Source organism: Cricetulus griseus, assembly GCF_003668045.3.
Source record: "Cricetulus griseus strain 17A/GY chromosome 1 unlocalized genomic scaffold, alternate assembly CriGri-PICRH-1.0 chr1_1, whole genome shotgun sequence".
NCBI classification, from domain to species: Eukaryota; Metazoa; Chordata; class Mammalia; order Rodentia; family Cricetidae; genus Cricetulus; species Cricetulus griseus.
The window spans coordinates 11,393,350-11,414,647 of NW_023276807.1; the positions used below are offsets into that span (position 1 = coordinate 11,393,350).

Consider the following 21,298-nt stretch of genomic DNA (forward strand, 5'->3'; position numbering starts at 1 on the left):
CCATATGGCACTGCCATCTGTACCTCCAGTTTCTGGGGATCAGACCTCTTCTGGCCTCTGAGGATGTCACACATGTACATATGCATTTTACATATGTGCAGCCAAAACATTCATACACATAAAATAAAAATAAATAAATCTTTTTTTAAATAAGAATTTAATTTATATGCTATTTTCCTAAGATTCTTACTGGTGTATGTTTTTACTTCTAATGTTTCTGTTCTTCTGATTTGGTGCTTTTCTTTTGAATGAGGGGATGGATTTTGGGGTCAATTACAGATTTTATTAAAGATTATCAACTGATGAAAATTCTGAATGTCTTAGCTGCAAATTTGGTCATCTACAACTGAATTTTTTGTTTTTCTTCCTTCAGGGGAAAATAGTTCATCAGAGCTTAAATATTATGAATTCCTTCTCACAGAAGGTGAAGATACAGCACATACGGTCTTTGTCGGAAGATGTACGGTTCTATTACAAACGATTACGGGGCAATAGGGAAGACTTGGAGCCAGGGAAAAAGTCAAAGGTTTGTTACTTTTGGGAAGCCCAGCTGTCAGTACTTCATGACTAGAGCCGTCTGTGGACTCGGGCATTTATGATTATTCTGTGCTTCTTCATAGATCGCAAACATTTATTTTGATCCTGGGCTGCAATGTGGGGATCACTGCTATATTGGCTTGCCTTTTCTATCCAAATGTAAGTCTTCTTGTTCCCTCTCATCCCTTCTCTCTCCCAACCAAAAAGTAATGCCAACTTTGAGAACTGTAGAATTCACTGGAAGGGGTATTGGCAAGTGGGTTAGGTTGAGTCCTGCTGACATGTGCTTCCTCTTTTAGCTGAACCCAAAGTGCAGCCCGGGGTGGCCATGCAGGAAGACTTGTGGGATGCTGACTGGGACTCACATCAGAGCTTGTTCAAAGCTTGGATGGGAATAAAGGAGAATGCAGGTCATAGGTAGGAGTCTGCTTCATTGAAGGATTTATGTCACTGTGTTTTCATACTGCTTATTTTGCTTTACAGCTAAGATAATGGACCTAGTTCAGAATGTTGTCAAATTGACAATGTTGCTAAGAAATTCATACACTCCTATTTCCTCTTTTCTCCAGTACATGAGGTCTGTCCTTAAAATCAAAGAAACTTGAAATTGCCCTTATATATAGTGACCACCATGTTCACCTTAGACAAAGTGTTATGCATGAGAAAAAAGATTTGTCTGCCACTGACCTTCCCAAAAGGCAAATTAGGCTCACTCCCTACAGGAGACCAAATTTATTTGCCCCTTGTGAACAAAACTTCCTTCTTCAAGTGCTTCTCTGTTGCCAGAGGCATAAAGGGTCCCTTCAGGTGGCTCTCCATTGCAGATAGAAAATAGGCTTATGGGAAAACAATATTGCACCTGGATTAAAATATTTAAGATGTAGTTTTTATATTATCAAAGTCTGTCCCTTTCATGCATGCTAGGAAAGAATTTTTCCAGAAACATTGACAAGTAGACTTGATATATATTTGTCAAAATTAAAATAGTCTACCATAAGAGTATTATGAAATTCTTAAACCATTAGCTACTTTTTGATTAACTTTTTAGGTAGCACACAAAGAGTGGTTAGCACTGTGACATTTTCATGCATATATGATTATTATTATACTTTATTCTTACTGGTACCCTTCTACCCCTTCACTGGTTCCCTTCTTCCCCTTAGAGGGACCCCCTCATAACACATTTTCCATTACCTCCTCTTGGTCCTCCTTTTCCCTTCCTTGAGACCTTCCCTTCTGGTTCTCTTTCTACTCTTGGATATTTTAAATAGTGCAGTGAAAAATACAGCTTTTTGCAAGTATCTCTACAATATGCTGACTTAGCAACCTTAGGGAATGTCCCCTGGATAGTAAAGATATAATAGTTTTCAAGGAACCTCTATATTAATTTTTATAATAGCTGTGCAAGTGTACATTTCCACCTGCAGCAAACACAGGTTCACCCTACCCATCCTCACCAATGTTTGTTGTTGGCAGTTGGTTGGTCGTGTGTGTGTGTGTGTGTGTGTGTGTGTGTGTGTGTGTGTGTGTGTATGTGTGTTGTTATTTAGTAATAGCCACCCCTCTAATCTCAAAGCAATTTAATTTGCATTTCCCTGAGGGCTAAGGATGTTGAGCACTTTTTCAAATGTTCTCGACATTTTTATTTCTTCCCTTGAAAACTGTCTGCTCAGCTCAGCCCAGCTCATGAGTTCTTCTGTCCACTGGATGGTTCAAACTATTAACTGTTGAAACTGAGAGATTCTATATTGTAAAAAGTTTCTATAAAGGAAGGTAATTTTTTTCGTTAAAAATGGTTCCACTGAGTACACAAAGACTTGTAATAAACTTACAAAGACCTCAGTGATTAAAACTCTCCTTTTGTTCCCAGTGTCTCCACAGTAGACCTTATAACGTATAGTCTCCAAGTGTTAATGTCCAACTATGAATGAATAACTCATTAGTGCTGCCCTGGGTTCAGCAGCAAGGTAGCCTCTTCACTACCACGTCTTCCTTCCAGTGTGTACCTATCCAGTGTGGACCCTGGACTCCCATCGCCCTCTGCCTCCCCACCCTGGTTGTGCAATGAGTAAAGCATTCTCCATGCACCTACATTTGTAATACCTTGTTGGTAATACATGTTTCAAGATATTTGTGCCTCTTGTTTTATAATGCCTATATGGGTATGTTTGCCAATATCCCAGGGTTATAATTCAGTTGTACTGGGATTGAGTGTGCTTCAGGGGTTGTCCCAGTCCCTTAGCCCATTTATAAATAGATGACTCTAACAGTCATTAGTAGGGACTATTGACATGATGTCCTGAGTATGACTGAAAATGCTCTACACTCTTGGTTTATTACCTCTTGTGACATCCTCATCATGTGCTGATCTCATCTTGTTTTATATCTAGAGGGAAAACAGTATATCAAGCAGCACCACTTGTCATTAGTCCTATTGGAAATCTCCTAGCACCCTGCTGGGTGTCCTTATCCTTCCCATATATGCCTTGGAAGAATCTTACAATCCTTGAATAACAGATACATCTGTCCTAAATGGTATATAGTTCAGCTTTCCTTATTGAATTTGTGCTTTTTTAAAAAAAAATTTTTTTATTAGTTCAAATTAGGAACAAGCTTTTTTCACATGTCAATCCCTTCTCCCTCTCCCTCCCCTCCCCCTACCCCACCCCCATGCCATCCACCCTCCACTCCCCAGGCAGGGTAGGGCCCTCGTTGGGGGCTCCCCAAAGTCCACCACATCATCCTGGGCTGGGCCTAGGCCCTCCTGAATTTGTACTTTTAAATTTCTTGAGGACTAGGCTGCTGATGAAGTTCATTGGTTAGAGTGTTTGTCTAGCACACAGAAGGTGCTGGGTTCTATCATCAGTACCACTAAGAATTTATTTGAAAATATACCTCCATTTCACTAATGCTATTGGAACTAAGACTTGTCATCCTTCACATACTCAGTACAACACTATAGCAGGGATTGTTATATTGGCAGCTCTTTGTGCCAAAATAGACACACATCATATATCATTGAAAGAGTAATAAAGTTGCATGCCCAGTAATAAGGGGGACATCTATATCACCTCCTCTAAGAACCTGGAAATATCACCAAAGAGGAGAAAGAGCACACAGGCCAGGGGAAATGGAGGTAGTGATAAGGAACGCTGACTTCTTGACATGACATAACTATTGCACCCTTGAACTCACAGCTGTGATCATCTGTGCAAGATCTCCTCAAGATCAGGCCTTTCAGCACCCTAATGAGGAACGGGGTGGGGTCCATGATGATTTAGGCAGATAATGGTTGATGTGGGAGGGAAAGACATGTTTTCCAGTGGTATAGCTGCTGATAAGGTAAACAAACGTCCACTCCCACACTCCTGTAAACTACCCTAATGAACCACCACCCAAAAAATGAAAATGGCAGGGGGCGGGCAAGACAGGGTAATGAGTGAGTATTGAAAGAAATATATCATGTATATGTGCAAAAGTAAAACTAATCTCATCGTACAATATTAACATTTTAAAGCTTAAAAAATCTTTTTAAAATAGGATGAGTAAGCTTTTTTTAAGAACCAGAAAACTTTCTCAAGTACAATTTATGAATTTCTTATGTTCATAAAATCTCAAATGTTTTGTTTTTGTACACTGACTTAGAAATTGTCTTTCTAGGTTGAATGCTATGTTTGAAGTAAATACAGACCTTCAAAAAAATATAGTATCAAAAATCACTGCCGAGCTCTCCTGGCCTTCCATCCTTAGCTCTCCCCGGCACGTGAAGTTCCCACTCACTAATACTAACTGCTCTTCAGTAAGTACTCAGACGGTGCAAGCGTTCACACATGGCCCCGGTTAGGAAGTAACTACTCTAGCCCTGTAGGAATCTCCACTAACGCATCTTGGCTTTGCTTTAAGGAAGAAGAGATTACCTTAGAGAATCCTGCAGATGTCCCTGTCTACGTCCAGTTCATTCCTCTGGCTTTGTATTCCAACCCTTCCATTTTTGTAGATAAGTTAATCTCAAGGTGAGCATTCCTTTAAGTAGCCAAACCACAAACTTAAGAGTCGGGGTCTGTAGTTGAAGTTCCTAGAAGTTTCCTGGGATTGGGTTGATATTGAGCATCAAGAAAAGCTCAGCTGAATGTAAATATGGAGCTACCATTTAAGATTTGTAAAGAGACAATAGACAGAGCAATTCCGGTATTTTCCTTCTTAAAAAGTGAACAAGATATTAATTATAACTGATAGCCTTTAACCTTTTAAATGCTGTTAATGTGATATAATACTGGTCCCAAGACCTGCCACACAATTTTCAAATAAAGCTCGAGCTTGATAATCCTCCACAATCCCTAGCTGTGATATTAATTAAGGTGAATGCCCATTTTTTATTTTAGGTTTAACTTGAGTAAGGTGGCCAAGCTAGATCTAAGAACACTTGAATTCCAAGTCTGCAGAAACAGTGTAAGTACAAGCTCTATACCATGTACTGTCTGCTGGGACCAGGGCCAATGGGAAGGATACCATAAGCTGGGCTGAAGGCAGTTACCGAAGAAATCAAAGCAGTCCAGAAATTGATTTAGGGGCAGAAGAAACCAGGAAGGATGGATGGATGGATGGGTGTAGATACATGGGCGGCATACTGAGAGGGCTCCTCTTTGTGGATGTTCATTTTACAGTCAGCCCACAACAACCTGTCATAATATAGACTAGAAATTCTGAGACCATACATGAGATACGCTAATGTGACATTTTTTTATTAAGCATTAAAAGATTCAGCTGAATCACTTAAACTTTCTTCCCATGTGCTTCCTAATACAATTGTAAATCCCATGAATTTGAGACCTATAGCTTACTGTGTTCATACCTGGCACAGCTGTGTGTGTTTAACTGAATAGATAATATTGACTTTAAATTGTATAAATAAGTTGATTTTGTTCTGAGAATGAAAGTATCCTCTATTATTCAAGTAAGTGACTACTCATCATTGCATCAGACTTTGAAGGAAGGCAGCACTGAGAGTTAAATGCCTATAGGCTGGCTGGGCTCTCTTGCTTCACCGACTTTCTACCCAGGGCCAGACTCAAGCCTCATTCAAATCCAGGACATTCATCCTTTCTGTATGACCACATAGTGCTGTGTAGGAAGTGTTTCCCAGCCTTGTCCAACCAGCTGCCCTGTAGTTCTACAGCTCTGCCACAGCTCCCATCAGAAGGCCTAGAACACAAGACAGCAGTTTAGACAGTCCCGGGATCCAGTGTCTTTCTCTTGGGATCTTGCTTTGCTTCTCTGATCCATTAAATGACATTGTGAAGCAGTGCATTGGAAGTTAGTGAGAATCCTCATTGACTAGAATGTGGTGTCTTCTGCCTTTGTAAGGAAAATACACAAAAGAAGTGGATGAGCTAACAGTTTTTAGAAGTTGATTTCATACAGCAGTATCTGCAAGACATAATACACTAAACTAGACTCTAGATAACAATAAATGAGTATTCTGGACCTTGGGAATGTTCTAAAGAAATTCTAAGGGTGAAAACATAATTACTTCTCTTTCTGTCGTGTACAATACTAGAGAGACATGAGTAATGCTTTGAAATTTAATAAACTATGTTTGTTTTTGTTCAAAGACTTTTTTTCATTACAAGTACAGACTGGGAAGCAAACAGTAGCTACAAGGGAGATTTAACACTACTGTCTGAGTTCACACCTCAGAATTCGCAGTGTTAGCCTCCACAGTAGTACAGATTGCATCCAAAGAAAAGCAAGTAACATCTGTCTATATTATTGTGAGAAGGATTTCTGAAATACCCAGGGATCCCTTGGTCAATCTGAGAGCCCATCCCTATACAACTATGGCGTCCTTTGGGCATCACACCATCCTGAAGTGTTTCCCAAGCCATCAGGGTTTAGATAAGCTAGTATTTATTGGAATACATACAGTCTACCGTTGTGTCACTCCAGGTGTTGGTGGTGCACACCTTTAATCCCAGCACTCAGGAGGCAGAGGCAGGTGGAACTCTGTGAGTTCGAGGCCAGCCTGGTCTCCAGAGCGAGTGCCAGGATATGCTCCAAAGCTTCACAGAGAAACCCTGTCTCGAAAAAAAAAAAAAAAAAAAAAAACTTCGAACCATATTTTTAACTGGTCATAAATTCTTATTTTAAATTTCAAACAAAGTTATGTCTTAAGCTTCAATCAAGTGTCTACAAAGCAGTAATTAGGTGCCTAATTCTCAAATAAGGATAAAGATTGATCAGACTTTACCTATGTTAACAGCACATTCACTCTGAATTTCATTTACTGGGGCTTTCTACACTTCCTGCACAGCAGCACCAGGCTGCAGTATTAGTAGGAACTTGGGGTGCTAATTGTTGGTCTACTGTCTTCCAGTCATGAGTGTTGGCTTTGTATTAATGTATCAAGCAGTGTGTCTCAGGTCTGTGTGAGTTGTGTTGAAATTTAAGAACATACACACATTTTTAAAAATATATGTGTACAAATATAAAATGCATGACACAAACATGAGGGCTTTAGTAACCTAGGAAATAAATTCTGTTTTCCCACTTAATGCAGAATATGAACTCTCCTTACTGGCTACCCAGCTCTCAATGCCAGGGTCTAAATCATGAAGTATAAACTTGTCTATGTGACCAGTTTGGAGGCTGTATTGGGATCTAGGGGGATAAGGGACAAATGGTTTGCCCAGAAACTAATGACTCCTATTTGTTTATGCAATGACTCAAGGCTCATCCACTGCAGAGTCCAACAGGATTTACAGAGGGCCTCTCTCGGCATTACATTTTAAACCTTATTTTAAAACCTGGAGAAAAGAAATCTGTCAAAGTAAAGTTTACTCCACTTCACAACAGAACTGTTTCTTCACTGATCATAGTCAGGTAGGTTCTGTGATGAGTGTGGGTTCATTTTCATACTTACCTTCAAGTCCTTGTGTCACTCGAAACCATCAGTAGCATCTTTTCTACCGTGTGTGACTTAAAATGAAGTGTGTGCTCTTTGTGAATTTTCAAATTTTCACCCTTAAATTCAACATGCTAATAATTTTTGTGGTTGCTTACAAAATGTTAGAACTTCTAAATCAAAAGATATGCAAAAATTAAATGGGGGGAAATGTATAATTCTTATTCTTTCATAGAAACAACCTGACTGTGATGGATGCTGTGATGGTCCAAGGTCAAGGGACAACCGAGAACTTGAGGGTGGCAGGCAAGCTTCCAGGTCCAGGAAGCTCCTTACGCTTCAAAATCACAGAGGCATTGTTAAAAGACTGTCTAGACAGTGAGTATTCCTAACTGTGAAGGGCCCAGCTTCTGGCGTTTGCTTTCAAGAATAATGTTTCCATATGTGCATGCCTGCATTCCAGTCATTAATGTTTATGATGCTAGGAGAACCCTATGTCTTACATTCAGAGTTGTTTGATTTGGATCTCTGGCAGGTTTATTCTGAGTATAAAAACTAAAACAAGTCATTTTTACTGTGGCATATCAAAGTCTAGTAGGGTGATACATTCCTGTAAGCCTAGCACTTAAGAGGCTGGAGCAAAGGATCGTGAGTTCTAAGCCAGCCTAAACTGTCTTGTGAGTACAAGCCGGGTCAGGAGTACATACAGAGACCTTACAGCCAATAAATGAATGAATGAATGAATGAATAAAGTCTATTAATCAGGAATAAAATGGCAGATCAAAGTGGAGTGTTTCCAGATAAAACCTGAGGAATGCTGATCTCTTTGACATGTGGGGTTGACTCATAATGTCCAACAAAACAGAAGCTCAATCGTATACCTTATAGACACTAGATTTATCCAGACATCTGATTTTTTCCCCCTTTAGGTCTGAAACTAAGAGAACCAAATTTCACATTGAAAAGAACGTTCAAAGTAGAGAATACAGGACAACTTGAAATCCATGTAGAAACGATTGAAATCAGTGGGTATGCCTGTGAAGGCTATGGCTTTAAAGTGGTTAACTGTCAGGAGTTTGCACTAAGCGCCAACACCTCTAGAGACATAATCATACTGTAAGTATGTGCTTGTTCATACTGGTTTAATTCAGTGACCAACTTTCCACTACTAACACTAGGGTCATTTCACAAAGCTACATTTCCATACTTAAAAGTTAAAAGGTCTTTATCAGGGGCTACAGAGGTGGCTCCTTGGTTGGGACCACTGGCTACTCTTCCAAAGGAGCTGGGTTTGATTCTCAACACCTACATAGTGGCCAACAACTTTCTGTAACTCCAGTCCCTGGAGGATTGGGGTCTGCATGCATGTATTGCACAGACATGCATGCAGGCAAAATATCCATACAAATATGAAAATAAGTAAATATTTTTTTTTAAAAAAAAGAAAGAGGTCTATCACAAATGTATTTGGTTGTTTTCCAGCTTCAGCTAAAATATTAATTGTATGTTTTTGTTGCCACCATTATAAAACTTCCTCTGCCCTTAACTTGGATCACATAATCTTAGAAACCAATTTCAATATTATTTTTAAGGTTGTTATAAAGCATAAGATGTTAGTGTGGTTAGTGCTCTGCTCAACCACAGAGCAAAGGCCTGTGCCCACCCCTGTGTGCCATTGCTTCTGTGTGGTCAAAGAGTGTGAACTTACTCAGAAGACCCTCAGTATTAGATGCAGTTATTTTAGTAATTGATAACTTATTATAAAATAATAAATATAACCTCTAACCTTGATTAGATAACAATTCTATGACCTTCTGTGGCTGTTTAATTGGCCCTTTCATGTATATTACTATATGCATGGCATAATACTTGCCACCTAAATGTCCAGGGAAGAAGGAGGCACCTGCTCAAAGTGTGTAGAGCTAATAAAAGACAGCACAAGTGACTATAGCAATATGAAGGAAGTGACAAAACAACACTAGACATGGGATTGGTTATTTTTTGTTTTGTTAACAAAGTCATTAGGAATAAAGCCTAGATTCAAAAACAAAACAAAGACAGAGGAACCAGAAAAGAACCACGTAAATCTGTTTCAAACTGAACCTCACCACTGTCCTTATCTTAGGTTTACTCCAGATTTCACAGCTTCCAGAGTTATTCGGGAACTGAAGTTTGTAACAACCAGCGGCTCTGAGTTCGTGTTTGTACTGAATGCCTCCCTTCCATACCACATGTTAGCAGCCTGTGCAGAAGCTCTCCCCAGACCCAACTGGGAGCTAGCTCTGTACATCATCATCTCAGGAGTAATGAGGTAGAGTGTGTTCCTTCAAGATTGGCTCTCACTCACCTCCAGCTCTGCCTCACACTTTTCTCAGGGATGGGTATTCCAGCAGACAAAGCAGACACCCCTGATTTGGTCAAGCTTATATACTGGTGGAACAGTTACAAATGAACCATTCTTGGGTGGCATATATAATAAAGAAATCCTATTACCTTCAACAGTTGTTTAACAAATGAAGTCTATGCTGATTTCATAAGGAAGAAGGCACAAAATACCAGATAACATTGCCTTACTTGGGCTTATGTAATTAACGAAATTGTATGCCTAAGCAACATAAAACAGAGTAGAAATATTTTGAAGACCTTTCCACCCTTATCTTTTTTTCCATTTTTTAATGTATTTTAGAGCATCAAATATACTCATCCTTAAGGGAAAGAGAGTTGACCCTCCATCCCTTTCCTCTTGTTAAGGAAAATCTAGGCTGCAGGTGTCTTCACACAAAGCTTGTGGGTAAGGTCCTGACTTTTAAAGTTGGGGTACAGAGGCTGGGGGACAGCTCAGTAGTTAAAGAGCACAACTGTTCTTCTTCAGGACCTGGGTTCAATTCCCAGCACCCACATAGCAGCTCACAACCATCTGTCACTCCAGTTCGGGAGATCTGATCCCTCTTCTGGGCTCCATTGGCACTGCATGTACATAGAACACCAACATACATGCAACCAAAACACCCCAATACATAAAATATATAAGTAAATTTCAAAAGAATAAAGTTGGTGTACAAACTGAGTTTGATCTATAATGCTTTATTTTTGTCTTGTCCTTTAAAAATGCATTTCAGGCATATCTAGTTTTTTTTGCATAATGTTGTAGTTACCCCCCCCCCCCAAAAAAATGTAATAGCCAAATATATTAGTCTTGTCTTGGCAGAGATTGCTGACTCTTCCCTCTGTGCTCCACAGTGCACTGTTTCTCCTGGTCATTGGAACAGCCTATTTGGAAGCTCAAGGAATTTGGGAGCCATTTCGAAGGCGACTGTCCTTTGAAGCCTCCAACCCGCCCTTTGATGTGGGGAGGCCATTTGATCTCAGGAGGATCGCTGGTATTTCATCTGAAGGAAAGTATGTGCACACGCTGCAAATCCACTCTCTAGTACACATAGAGTTGGCTGGTGTAATTACAAGAAACAGATGTGTCTTCACTCAGGGTTACAACAGTTTTCAATTCTAACCTTGTGTCTGGCACTTGGTTACTGAGAACTCATACAAGATTTCTTATCAGGGACAAAACCTGCATAGTTATTAATTAGACCACTAACCTGATTTATAATTTCCAGAGGAAATGAACTGTAGAAGATTGTGGCTCTTGCCCCTTCTGCTATTTTTCCTAGTTTCTCTTTGTGATGGATATACTGATGGAGTTTTTTTCTTAGTATTAGATTGGAAGTTGCTGCTTACTGATTTTCAATTGATCCATTTTTCAGCTTGAACACACTCGGCTGCGAACACAGTCATGGTAGGGGTTTCTATAGCAGCTCATCGTCCAGGCCTGGTACGGGGAGTCACAGACAGTGTGGTACATCAGTCCACCCACACAGCAGCCACAGCAGCAAAACCTCAGCTGACGTGGACAGTGTCAGAACCAAAAACAGTTCAAGCATGTCAAACAGGACTTCTGCACAAGCTGCCACCTCACAGTCTACAAGCAAAACGAGTCCCTTAGTCTTAGAGGCCAATGCAGTGTCCCAGAGTCACACAGCAAGCAGAAAGTCCAAAGGGTCGAAGCAGAGCCAGCACAGCAGCCAGCACCATGGCCACAGCCCACTGGAGCAGCATTCACAGCCTCCACCACCAGTGCCTCAGCACCAGGAGCCACCCTCTGAAAGGCTGTCTCCTGCCCCCCTCACACACTCGTCCCACCCAGAGCGAGCCAGCAACACACGGCACAGCTCAGAGGACTCCGACATCACCAGTCTCATAGAAGCCATGGACAAAGACTTCGACCATCATGACTCCCCGTCCCTAGATGTGTTTACAGAGCAGCCTCCATCACCATTGTCAAAAAGCAAAGGTAATCCTCCCTGCCCCCTTCAGAAGCACAAGTGTCTGAGGGAGAAGGCGTAATCAAGGAGCAGTCAGGATTGTGGTCAGTATAAGCAGCCTCTGTGGCATGTGTTGGTAGCTCACACCCATTTCCTGGGTGAAACAATGGGTTTCCTGTGTCACAGGGCAAACTGAAGCAACCAATTGTGGTAAAAGATAGAGCTGTAGTTTCTGTTTGCTTCTCCAGATCAGAAACCTGTTAGATGGCATATCCTTTTGGCTGCCTGTGATAACTGTGTAATGGTCATTGTTTTGAAAGTTGTACATGGTGACACATATCTGTAATCCCCGTCTGGTGAAGCAGAGGTGGGAAGTTTGTCACAAACTTGGGACCAGCAAGGCTACACACTATACAACCCTTCTCTAAATAGGAAAAGGGGTGCAAAAGAAGCAGATGAGATAACAATTTGTGAGATCAAAGAAGCTGGTCCTAAAGGGCAGGGATAGCAGAAAGTGACAGCAGTGAATACGTAACGGGACGTGCCAGATAATGTGCAGCCACTGGGCTAGGGAAAGAGCTTCTGCCTGAAGGAACCTTACAAACAGGCAAAGTGTGCCCAAGGCCAGTTGTGGGGTACTGAGACAGGAAATGCCAGAGCCAGGTCTAACACTGAGGCCTGGATGTGAGGTTCCAGAGCAAACAGTGTGGGCAGTATCGTGTCTTGGGTGAAGCCTTGGACGTAAGATACTGAAGGGTAACAGGAATAAAGTTTATTGGCAGTGGCAAGTCCTCAGACCAGAGCAATCCAGAGCCTCAGGAGTTTGGGATTTCAGAACTTTGGAAAGAAATGTGGCACACAGACGCCCATGACTAAAGCAGGCTTTCATCAGTTCAGCTGAGGTGATGCCACCAAAAATCATCAGTCATGATACATTTCATTTCAAGCAAGGTGGAGGTGGATTTCAGAGTTACAGATAAGGCACATACAAGGTAGGAGACCAAGGGAAAAAGGGTTCCCATCAGTGTGGCTCCTAGAGGAGACTGGACAAGTACATAGGCTGCAGCAGGACCAAACCAGGTGTTTAAGTTGCTTTTCTGTTGCTGTAACAAAACACCATAGCCAAACAATGCTTATAAAAGAAAGTATTTGATCCGGGGGCTCATGGTTCCAGAGTATAAGTCTGTGACTATCAAGTCACATGGCACTGGAGCAGGGGCTGAGTGCTCACATCTTGAGGCATCAGTCACGAGCAGAAGGACATTGCTGAGATTAACGTGGACTTGTGAACCCTCCAAATCCACCCCCAGTGACATATCGCCTTCCCAAACAGTTCTACCAATTGGGGGCCAAGTATTCAAATATATGAGCCTATGAGGGTTTACTCTTACCCAAACCACCACATTCCATTCCCTGGCCACATAGCTTTGTGGCCATATCACAGTGTGAAATGCATTTAGTCTAACGTCAAAAAGTCCCCACAGTCTTTCAGTTCAACACAATTCAAAAGTCCATAGTTGTCTTACAGGCTCAAAGCAGTCTCTTAACTGTAACCTCCATAAAATAAAAAAGCAAATCACATACTTCAACATACAATGCACAAAATATACAGTATCATCCCAGAAGGGAGTAAAGGGAGCATAGTGAGAAAATACGGACCAAAGCAAGACCAAAAACCAGCTGGGCAAGCTCTGTAGCTCTGTGCCCCATGTCAAAGGGCTTACATGGCTCTGCCCTTCAGCTTTGCTGAGGACAACTCGTTCTCTCTTGTGGGTTGGTTCCACTTCTTTGTGCAGCTCTCTTTAGCAGTCATCCTCCAGCTGTCATCACAGCATCTTTGGTCTCTAACTCTATCCAGGCCTTTTACTCCTATATCCTATATCTAAAACCAGAATGACCTGGTCGAAGCAGCTCTGCTGCCTGTTTGGGATGGAACCTGCCTCCTTGAATTACATTTGCATGAGCTTTGATTTGTTGTTGATTTTAGGAACCAGAAAAGGTCTAAGGGATTTTTTTCCTTGAGCAGATTGCAGGATTATCTAGGTGGGATCTTGCCCCAAGGATATCACTTTCTTTATTCCATTTTACACCTGGCCTTTAAATTTTTATCCTTTTGAGCACGGGACTTTGCTCCAACCTTAAATTTACTGGTGCTCTGTTTTTCCTCAAGTTGTACATTTTTTCTTTTTGCCCTGCTTGCTCTTTTTCATTGTAGATCTGCATAAGAGTGGTCACTAGTAACTATGAGAATGAGTCAATGTTAGGCTGTTTGGAAATCTCTGCCAACAAAATTAGTCCCAAACTTTTCAGTTCAGCCTCAGGCAGATTCTTGGGGCAAGGGCAAAAAGCAGCCAGTTTCTATGTCAAAACATTGCAAGAATGGTCTTAAGATTCTTTCCCTCTGAAACCTTTCACGTGTGCTGTCAGCACTTCTGTCTTCCAAGCTCCAGCTAGGATGGCCCATTGAGCCACACCTGCAGTATTCAACTGCTGTCTTACTTCAAAGCCCCACAGTCTTCCACGGTCTCCCAGAAAACAGCATGGTCAGGCCCGTCACAGCAGTGTGCCTCTCCATGAAATACCAAAGGTGTGGTTTTGGGTGGCAGTATGGTTAGGAGGGAGGGCACACTCTTGCAGGATCCAGAAAACGTGTCTTGAAGAGCAGCGAGACATCGTTGGCTTTGAAGAGAGGGGACTCTGTAAACCTTTACAAAACCATAAGGTGCTGAAGGCAGAAGTGAAATGTAGAGGTTATGTGAGGCCGGGGGTGTGGCTCAGTAGGGAAGAGCTTGCCAACGTGTACAAGATTTCTTGGTTTTCCTAACCGTTTCAAAAGATAAGTTACTCTCCACTCTCAAGCCATATAAAACAAGTATAATTCAGATTTAGCACACACATCTATTTTGCCCTGTTATAGGTGCCAAAATGTTCATCCCCGGGGTGACCAGTGAGCAGGGGCCTTGTTTGAGATAACAGTGTACAGCAGTCACTGTTTCCTCTAGTGTCTCATAGAGGCTGCTTTAACGTATGGCTTCCACAGCTCTAACTGGGTCTGTGGGCTCAGTCCAAGGTGCTAGAAGCTGGGGATTTCTGTGTCACTAGACTCTGGAGTGCCAGCTCCATGAACAAGGATCAACTTTTTCAGTATTGGATTTCTGGCACTTAGAACATGGCTGAGAATGTTATGGTTGCTTCTAGTAGCATCTAACACTTCAAATACTAAGCTTTCTGTTTTACTCCGTAAATAGCCAGTGTGACATTCCTGTGCCACTGCTGTGGTAGGGGCTTTTGTGGTTCCTACTATGGCCCTGCAAACAGATGAGAGGTCAGGGTGGGACCCAGCCAGCATGGCTCTGCTGCGCTGCAGGGTTTTAGCATCTCCAGGTGATGCACGGTGAACTTTGGCATGTGTTTTACCACTGAGATTCCATCTCCCAACACATCCCACAGGCTCTTCTAGCTTTCACTTTGGTGATTGGGAGCTTTGAAAACAGATATTTTCAGGCCCATTTCCCAGATCTGCTGAATCTATACATACTCCCAAACAGTGCCTTTTAGATGAGTGGATTCCAGTGCACATCAGCTGAGTCTCAAGAAAGTTGACTTTTTAAAACAACCTCCTCACAAAGCCAACCCCAATTTGGATAACTTTTAAGTCAAAAAGAATTCAGCCCCTCTCCCACACAAAACTTTACAAGTTTGGCTTTGGGTTTGAAGCTGTTTGGATCGAGCTTTGTTTTGACTCTGATTTTCCATCCCAGGGAAAGGAAAATCTCTTCAACAACGAAAGACCAAGCCTCCGAAGAAGCAAGAGGAGAAGGAGAAGAGGGGAAAAGGAAAACCCCAGGAGGATGAGCTAAAGGACACTCTGGCTGATGACGACAGCTCCTCCACCACCACAGAGACCTCCAACCCCGACACAGAACCACTCCTCAGGGAGGTACGTGAGGACTTGCAATGGGGACCTCAGACCATCTAGCTCAGTACAAATTAATGTCTCATGTGTCCTGCCACTACTACTAAGCATGTATCCTAAGTGTTTTCAAGCATGCCTGCACCCTTATCCCTGCAGAAACCACCCCAGCTCTGAGATCTGATGACTTCATTTCTCCAGGGAAAGCACATTTGAAAATACTAGCTAGAAACTGACACACTGCTAAAGAGTTAGGAAGCAGCCAGGAAAGTAATCACACTACTTCATGAAATCTGTTCCTGGATTTCATCACATCACAGAGAGGAAGGAACTGAACCCGTTCCGTTGTATAGTCATGCTGGAAACAGGGTTTCTGTAACAGCTCACTCCCCAGGCAGGGGCAGCACTGACTCTAGAGGGAATAATAGGGCCCAGATACCATTAGTGGTCACCTGGAACCAGAGCCCAGCCCAACATGTGAGGAACATGTCCCACCCATCCTTTGAGTCAGTGAGGTGATTGAACATTCAGAATAACACCGCCGAGCACTTGGCACGTCACAGCTGTGCACATGTCCAGCAGTGTTAGCTGTAAATGCTGTGCGGAAAGGTGGGCTCTGACTCTACTTTGGCGTTTTCCGATTTAAGATGGTCTGTGCAACACTTAATTCTTTGGACCAGAATCTGACTTCTGGTTTCCATCTGGTGGTCTAAGGAACCCATTCATAAGCAGGCCCAACTATGTCCACTGGGCGATTTAAGTTTTACATCAGACGTACAGTATCCCACATATGTGCTCCTGTCCCCTTTGCATTTCCTTGCAGTTGGTGCTCTGTCTACTTTGATATAATGTGTGAGTTGTACTGGTGCATTGGACTTGGTTCCTATCTTAGCCAGAGAAGCAGGGTCCTTGCTGCTAGCCTTGAGTGGAGTACCAGCAGCGTCAGCATGTGGAAAGCATTTTCATCCCAGGACTTTCCGGCCACCACCATTCTCTATACCACTAACATCATTCCCACCTTGCTTGTTCATGCCTTCTGCTCCTGTCCCTTCTAACCAACAAGGTTTGGAACTCACCCTTCCAAAACCCACGCCTGCTAGTCCTCCCTTAGATGAACTTTATTCCTACTGCCCAGTCTTCTGTGGCGGCCATGGGACTGTACTTTTTTTTTAATAATTTATTTAACTTTATTTTATGTGCATTGGCATGAAGGTGTCAGATCCCCTGGAACTGTAGATACAGACATTTATAAGTTGTCATGTGGGTGCTGGGAATTGAACCCAGGTCCTCTGGAAGAGCAGCAAATGCTCTTAACTGCTGAGCCATTTCTCCAGCCCCTGGGACTATTTCTTAATGACAGCTTGGGGGGGCGGGGATTGCCAATCTCATGGCTTCCCTGTTAGATCCTTTCTTTGCCCAAGTGTGTATTGAGCATCTAAGTGTCAGGCAATTGGGTGGCATGCTGGACAGAAGGCCCTGCCCTTTTCTTAGAGAGCTCTTGGGCTAGAGAGAGGTGTCTCTGCTGTTAAAGGATAAGGCTCACAACCATCCTCCAAGAGAGTTCTTGCTCTGTGCCTACTTGAATGATTCTAAATAGTCCCTGAAGGCATAGGATAGGGAGGAGGGTGGCCTGAGTGACCACCACTTCTTGTTTATTTACTTTCAACAGCTAAGTAAACTGTCCTGCTAAGTTTAGGCTGCCTGTTAACCACACTGAGGCTGGACAGATGGTGGGTTGTTTCTCCCAAGCTTGACCCCCACACCCATGGCTGACCACTTTGCTGAGTGTGCCTTGCCCATCAGCCCAGGTGCTCTGGGTCTGTGTGATGAAGAAACAGGTTGGTTTTGGTACACTGCCCACTTTGTGCATAGCTCCCCAGGCAGCATCAGCAGTCCTTGAGCGGATTCACAGCCTGGTCAGAAGACAGCTCCTCTGAGCTCGTATGTGGGTATGTTAACATGTCACATCACTCTAAAAATGCTCATTGCATCTTTTCTAATCTGGCCAAGGGCTAGAAGCAGCAATGGTGGCCAGTTTTGTAGCGTGGGCTCTACAGTGCAGCCCAGATTGCCTGCCCAGGCAAGGCTGCTCAGTCAAGCCAGGCATCACAAATCCTCTGGGCTATGCAGTGGCCAGGGGACATTTTCACAGTGTAGGCCACACCGCTGCCATGTGTGTCTCCCTCCCTCTAGGCTTGATAACCCTGGGGAAGAGACTTTGCCCCCCCTGGTAATCCCACTGCCTGGCACTAAAGTGATATCAGGTAAATGTGAGCTGAATAAGTGAATGGATATCCATGCTCCACCTCCTGGCGGGGAGGGTGGGGAGATGTTCACACACCACAGCACTGTGGCCAGTTGCAGTGGAACGACTAGACTAGGTGTGAGTATTCCAGGTGCCTCCCTGATGCTCTTGGTCTGAGCTTTTGTGCTAAGGATAACACATGGTGCTGCAAGTGTTTGGCTTTGTAACATAGCCTTTGCTGGATCTTTCTTATAAGTAGAGACAAGGTTTTACCCCCAGTGCTTTAGTAAGAAGCTACTAATCAGGGCTACCACTGCCCACCTTCTTGTTGGGACATGCATATAAAACTAAATGACCTTTATACTTCAGACTCATCAGAATGAGATTATACTAAGTTAAAAATGACTGGAAAATCGACAGCTACGACAGATTTCAAAAAAGGAGTTTAGGTGGACAGGAGTGGTGGTATATACCTTTAATCCCAGCACTCAGGAAGCCCAGGCAGATGAATGTGGAGCTCAAGGCCAAACCTGGACTACATAACATAGGAAGTTCCAGGCCAGCAAGCAGCTGCACAGTGAGGCATGGGGGGTTGTTATTTGTACATATTTGACATGTATAGCTGTTACCTTGTGTCTTCATCTCAAACAAAAACCATTTTCAGTCATTTTATTAATCCTTTTGAGCATCTTTTACAGGATACAGAAAAGCAAAAGGGAAAACAAGCCATGCCAGAAAAACACGAAGGCGAAATGTCTCAAGTGAAGCAAAAAAGCAAAAAGCTTTTAAATGTTAAGAAAGAAATCCCAGCAGATGTGAAAGGCAGGTGAGTCCAGACACAGTGCGTGTGACAGGGTGGCTGCTGGGGCCGGGCATCGCCTCTAGTCACTTCCTAAGGGGTTTGGGTCACAAAAGCCAAGGACTGCCTCATGCTCCTTGGGTTCCGATGTCTGCCATCTACTGTCGCTGGTTAGGGACATCCGCCTGCTTCTGATGCCAGTTGTGTAGAGGGCAGGGTTAGCAATATGTTGTAAGAGTTAAGAGCCATTTCAGTGTGCACAGAGGTAACCTTGATGGTTCAGCCACAAGTAGGAGTCTATAACAGAGCCTGCTGTGTCACTAACCCAGGGGTGCAGTTAGGATCTAGAATTCTGTGCTGTAAACCTTGAAAGGGCTTATTCTTACCTAAAATATATTCAGGGATGGTGTCAGCTGTAGGGATGAACCAGCCCAACCAAGGAAGAACTCCAGTACCCACAGGGCAGGATTCAGGCAGGCCTTGTAGGGAGGCTTTCTGTATGTGGACTGTTCCCCAAGAAAATTGACTAAGATTTATTCATATTTTCATTAAACTGGGTTAGTGTCTTCTGATAAACTGATTTCAGTGTGACCATCATGGGATATGACAGAGAGCAGCAGGCAGAGAAGTGTGAGGAGGAAGGGCAAAGGTTTATTTTATCATTGTTAGTCTGAGCCTTAGAATTATGAGGGATACTTCAAATATTATCCTAGCGCTACTGTTGTCTGAATGGCTGTCACCAGCTCTGTTCTTCACCAGTCCTGATGCCTGAACTACACTAACTGTTGTTGTATACTGATTTTTTTTTTTTTATCAAATAAGTTGACCGTTATATATCACTTTCAATCTTGAAAACTGTTTCTCTCTCGCCCTTGTAGATGGAATCACTTCAAGTCAGATGACTGTTGTCCATTTTATTTAAAAGCCTTAAACATTTTTTTTTCTAGAAACCACCTGGTTAATTTAGGAATATTGAATTAGCAAAAAATAAAATAGTTTAGCACCTTTTTCTCCCAAAAGCCAATTAATTTTATAGTAACAGAGTCAAGCTTTGTGAAATAGACACACACACACACACACACTCCAGTTATAGGTGGCTTACCCAAATATAACCCACCCAGGGGCTGGGTGTCTAAGCCTTTAGAGTCTCCTGCTATTTTAAGAATGGGAAATTTTAAAATAACCATGTCAGCCAGAAGTGGAAGCAGGGCAGAGGTTATTTGACGCTCTGGTGTTTGTAGTCTTGCCCATAAATGGTGGTAGTGGAGTTTTTGTTTATTTTGTTTTGTTTTTGTTCCAGTTTGTTATACTACTAAAAATTTATGCAGGCTGAGACCATCTGGTTTGTTTGGTTTGGCTATTTCTTTAACTAATTTCAGAAATACTTATGGAGCCTGGCATGGTGCCACATTCCTTTAATCCTAGCACTTGGGAGACAGAGGTGGAGTTGAAGGACAGCCAGAGCTACATAGTAAGACTATCTCAAATGAAAATTTGTGAAATATGCAAAAACAAATGTTCTTTGAACCCAATCCCTTATAAATATATTCTAAACAAGTTTCTTTAAAATGTGTGTGCTCTTGTGTGAAGTCAAACTTCGCCTTCTTTATTTTCTTGGTTTGCCAGGGAGTAGAAGAGCCATGAGTATTTGGAGGCCACTGGGTCAGGGAAATTGGGAACTATTCTAACCTTTGAACTGTGATATGAATCAGTACAGTGCTTTATTTTGTACCCAAAACCTAGCAGAAATTGTCAGCATCCTAGAAATGAGAATTGGGATGAGAATGGAATCAAGATGATGGGATATAAAGAACTTGAAGACCAGAGCAGGGTAGGGGTCTAAGGGATGTACTGAGTCACAGACACACAAGGGTTGGGGGCAGGAAGCGTACTCAAGTAGCTGTGAGAGACACAACCCTAAACATACCTGTGTAGAGCCAAGTGTGGTTAGGCATTTGGTAATTCTGGCTACTCAAAGGATGAAGAGGATCGGAACTCAAGGGCTAGTCTGCGCTGCACAGCAATTTCACAGCCAACCTGGATGCTGAAGACGTAGCTCAGTGGTAGAGAACGTGACTAGCACACACAAAGTCCTAGACATAGTACACAGCACTGGGAAAAAACAAAATGTGCACAGGCAAGCTGGACAGTGGTGGTGCACACGTTTAATCCCAGCACTTGGGAGGCAGAGGCAGGCAGATCTCTGAGAGTTCCAGGCCACGCTAGTCAACAAAGCTACACAGAAACCCTGTCTCAAAAAGAAAAAAGAAAAAAAAAAATGTGCACAGGCTTTGCATATCTGTGCCCAAAAGCAAGCAATCGGCTTTTCTGCCATTAACAGCCAACACTGTTGCTTCTCCCCCAGGGCCCACTGCCTAGCTGTGGCCAGCCTCCCAAGTCCAAAGTGTCACCAAAACAGCTTTGTAAAGAACACCTCTGTCACCCAGAGGTGGTGCTGCTCCTGCTACCTCTCACTTGAGCTGATACCTAGTTCTACAGTGGCTGGAACTTGGCTCCTGCTCTTGTCAGATTTCTGTTGGAAAATACATTCAGGAGCCTCACTGTGGCACAAGTCCTGGAAAGG

At 42.8% G+C, this 21,298-nt stretch overlaps 1 protein-coding gene across 1 annotated transcript in view; it reads left to right on the top strand.

Annotated features, from left to right (window-relative positions):
- Tmem131 (transmembrane protein 131) overlaps positions 1-21,298 on the top strand; it is a 143,887-nt gene that overhangs the window by 115,717 nt on the left and 6,872 nt on the right. The window contains exons 20-33 of the mRNA XM_027386850.2: positions 374-526; positions 621-696; positions 837-954; positions 4,198-4,336; positions 4,441-4,550; positions 4,920-4,986; positions 7,265-7,416; positions 7,674-7,816; positions 8,368-8,554; positions 9,564-9,749; positions 10,679-10,837; positions 11,200-11,786; positions 15,519-15,697; positions 18,614-18,741. Of these exons, the coding sequence (XP_027242651.1) occupies positions 374-526; positions 621-696; positions 837-954; positions 4,198-4,336; positions 4,441-4,550; positions 4,920-4,986; positions 7,265-7,416; positions 7,674-7,816; positions 8,368-8,554; positions 9,564-9,749; positions 10,679-10,837; positions 11,200-11,786; positions 15,519-15,697; positions 18,614-18,741 (2,384 nt within the window). The remainder of the gene's footprint in view (positions 1-373; positions 527-620; positions 697-836; positions 955-4,197; positions 4,337-4,440; positions 4,551-4,919; positions 4,987-7,264; positions 7,417-7,673; positions 7,817-8,367; positions 8,555-9,563; positions 9,750-10,678; positions 10,838-11,199; positions 11,787-15,518; positions 15,698-18,613; positions 18,742-21,298) is intronic.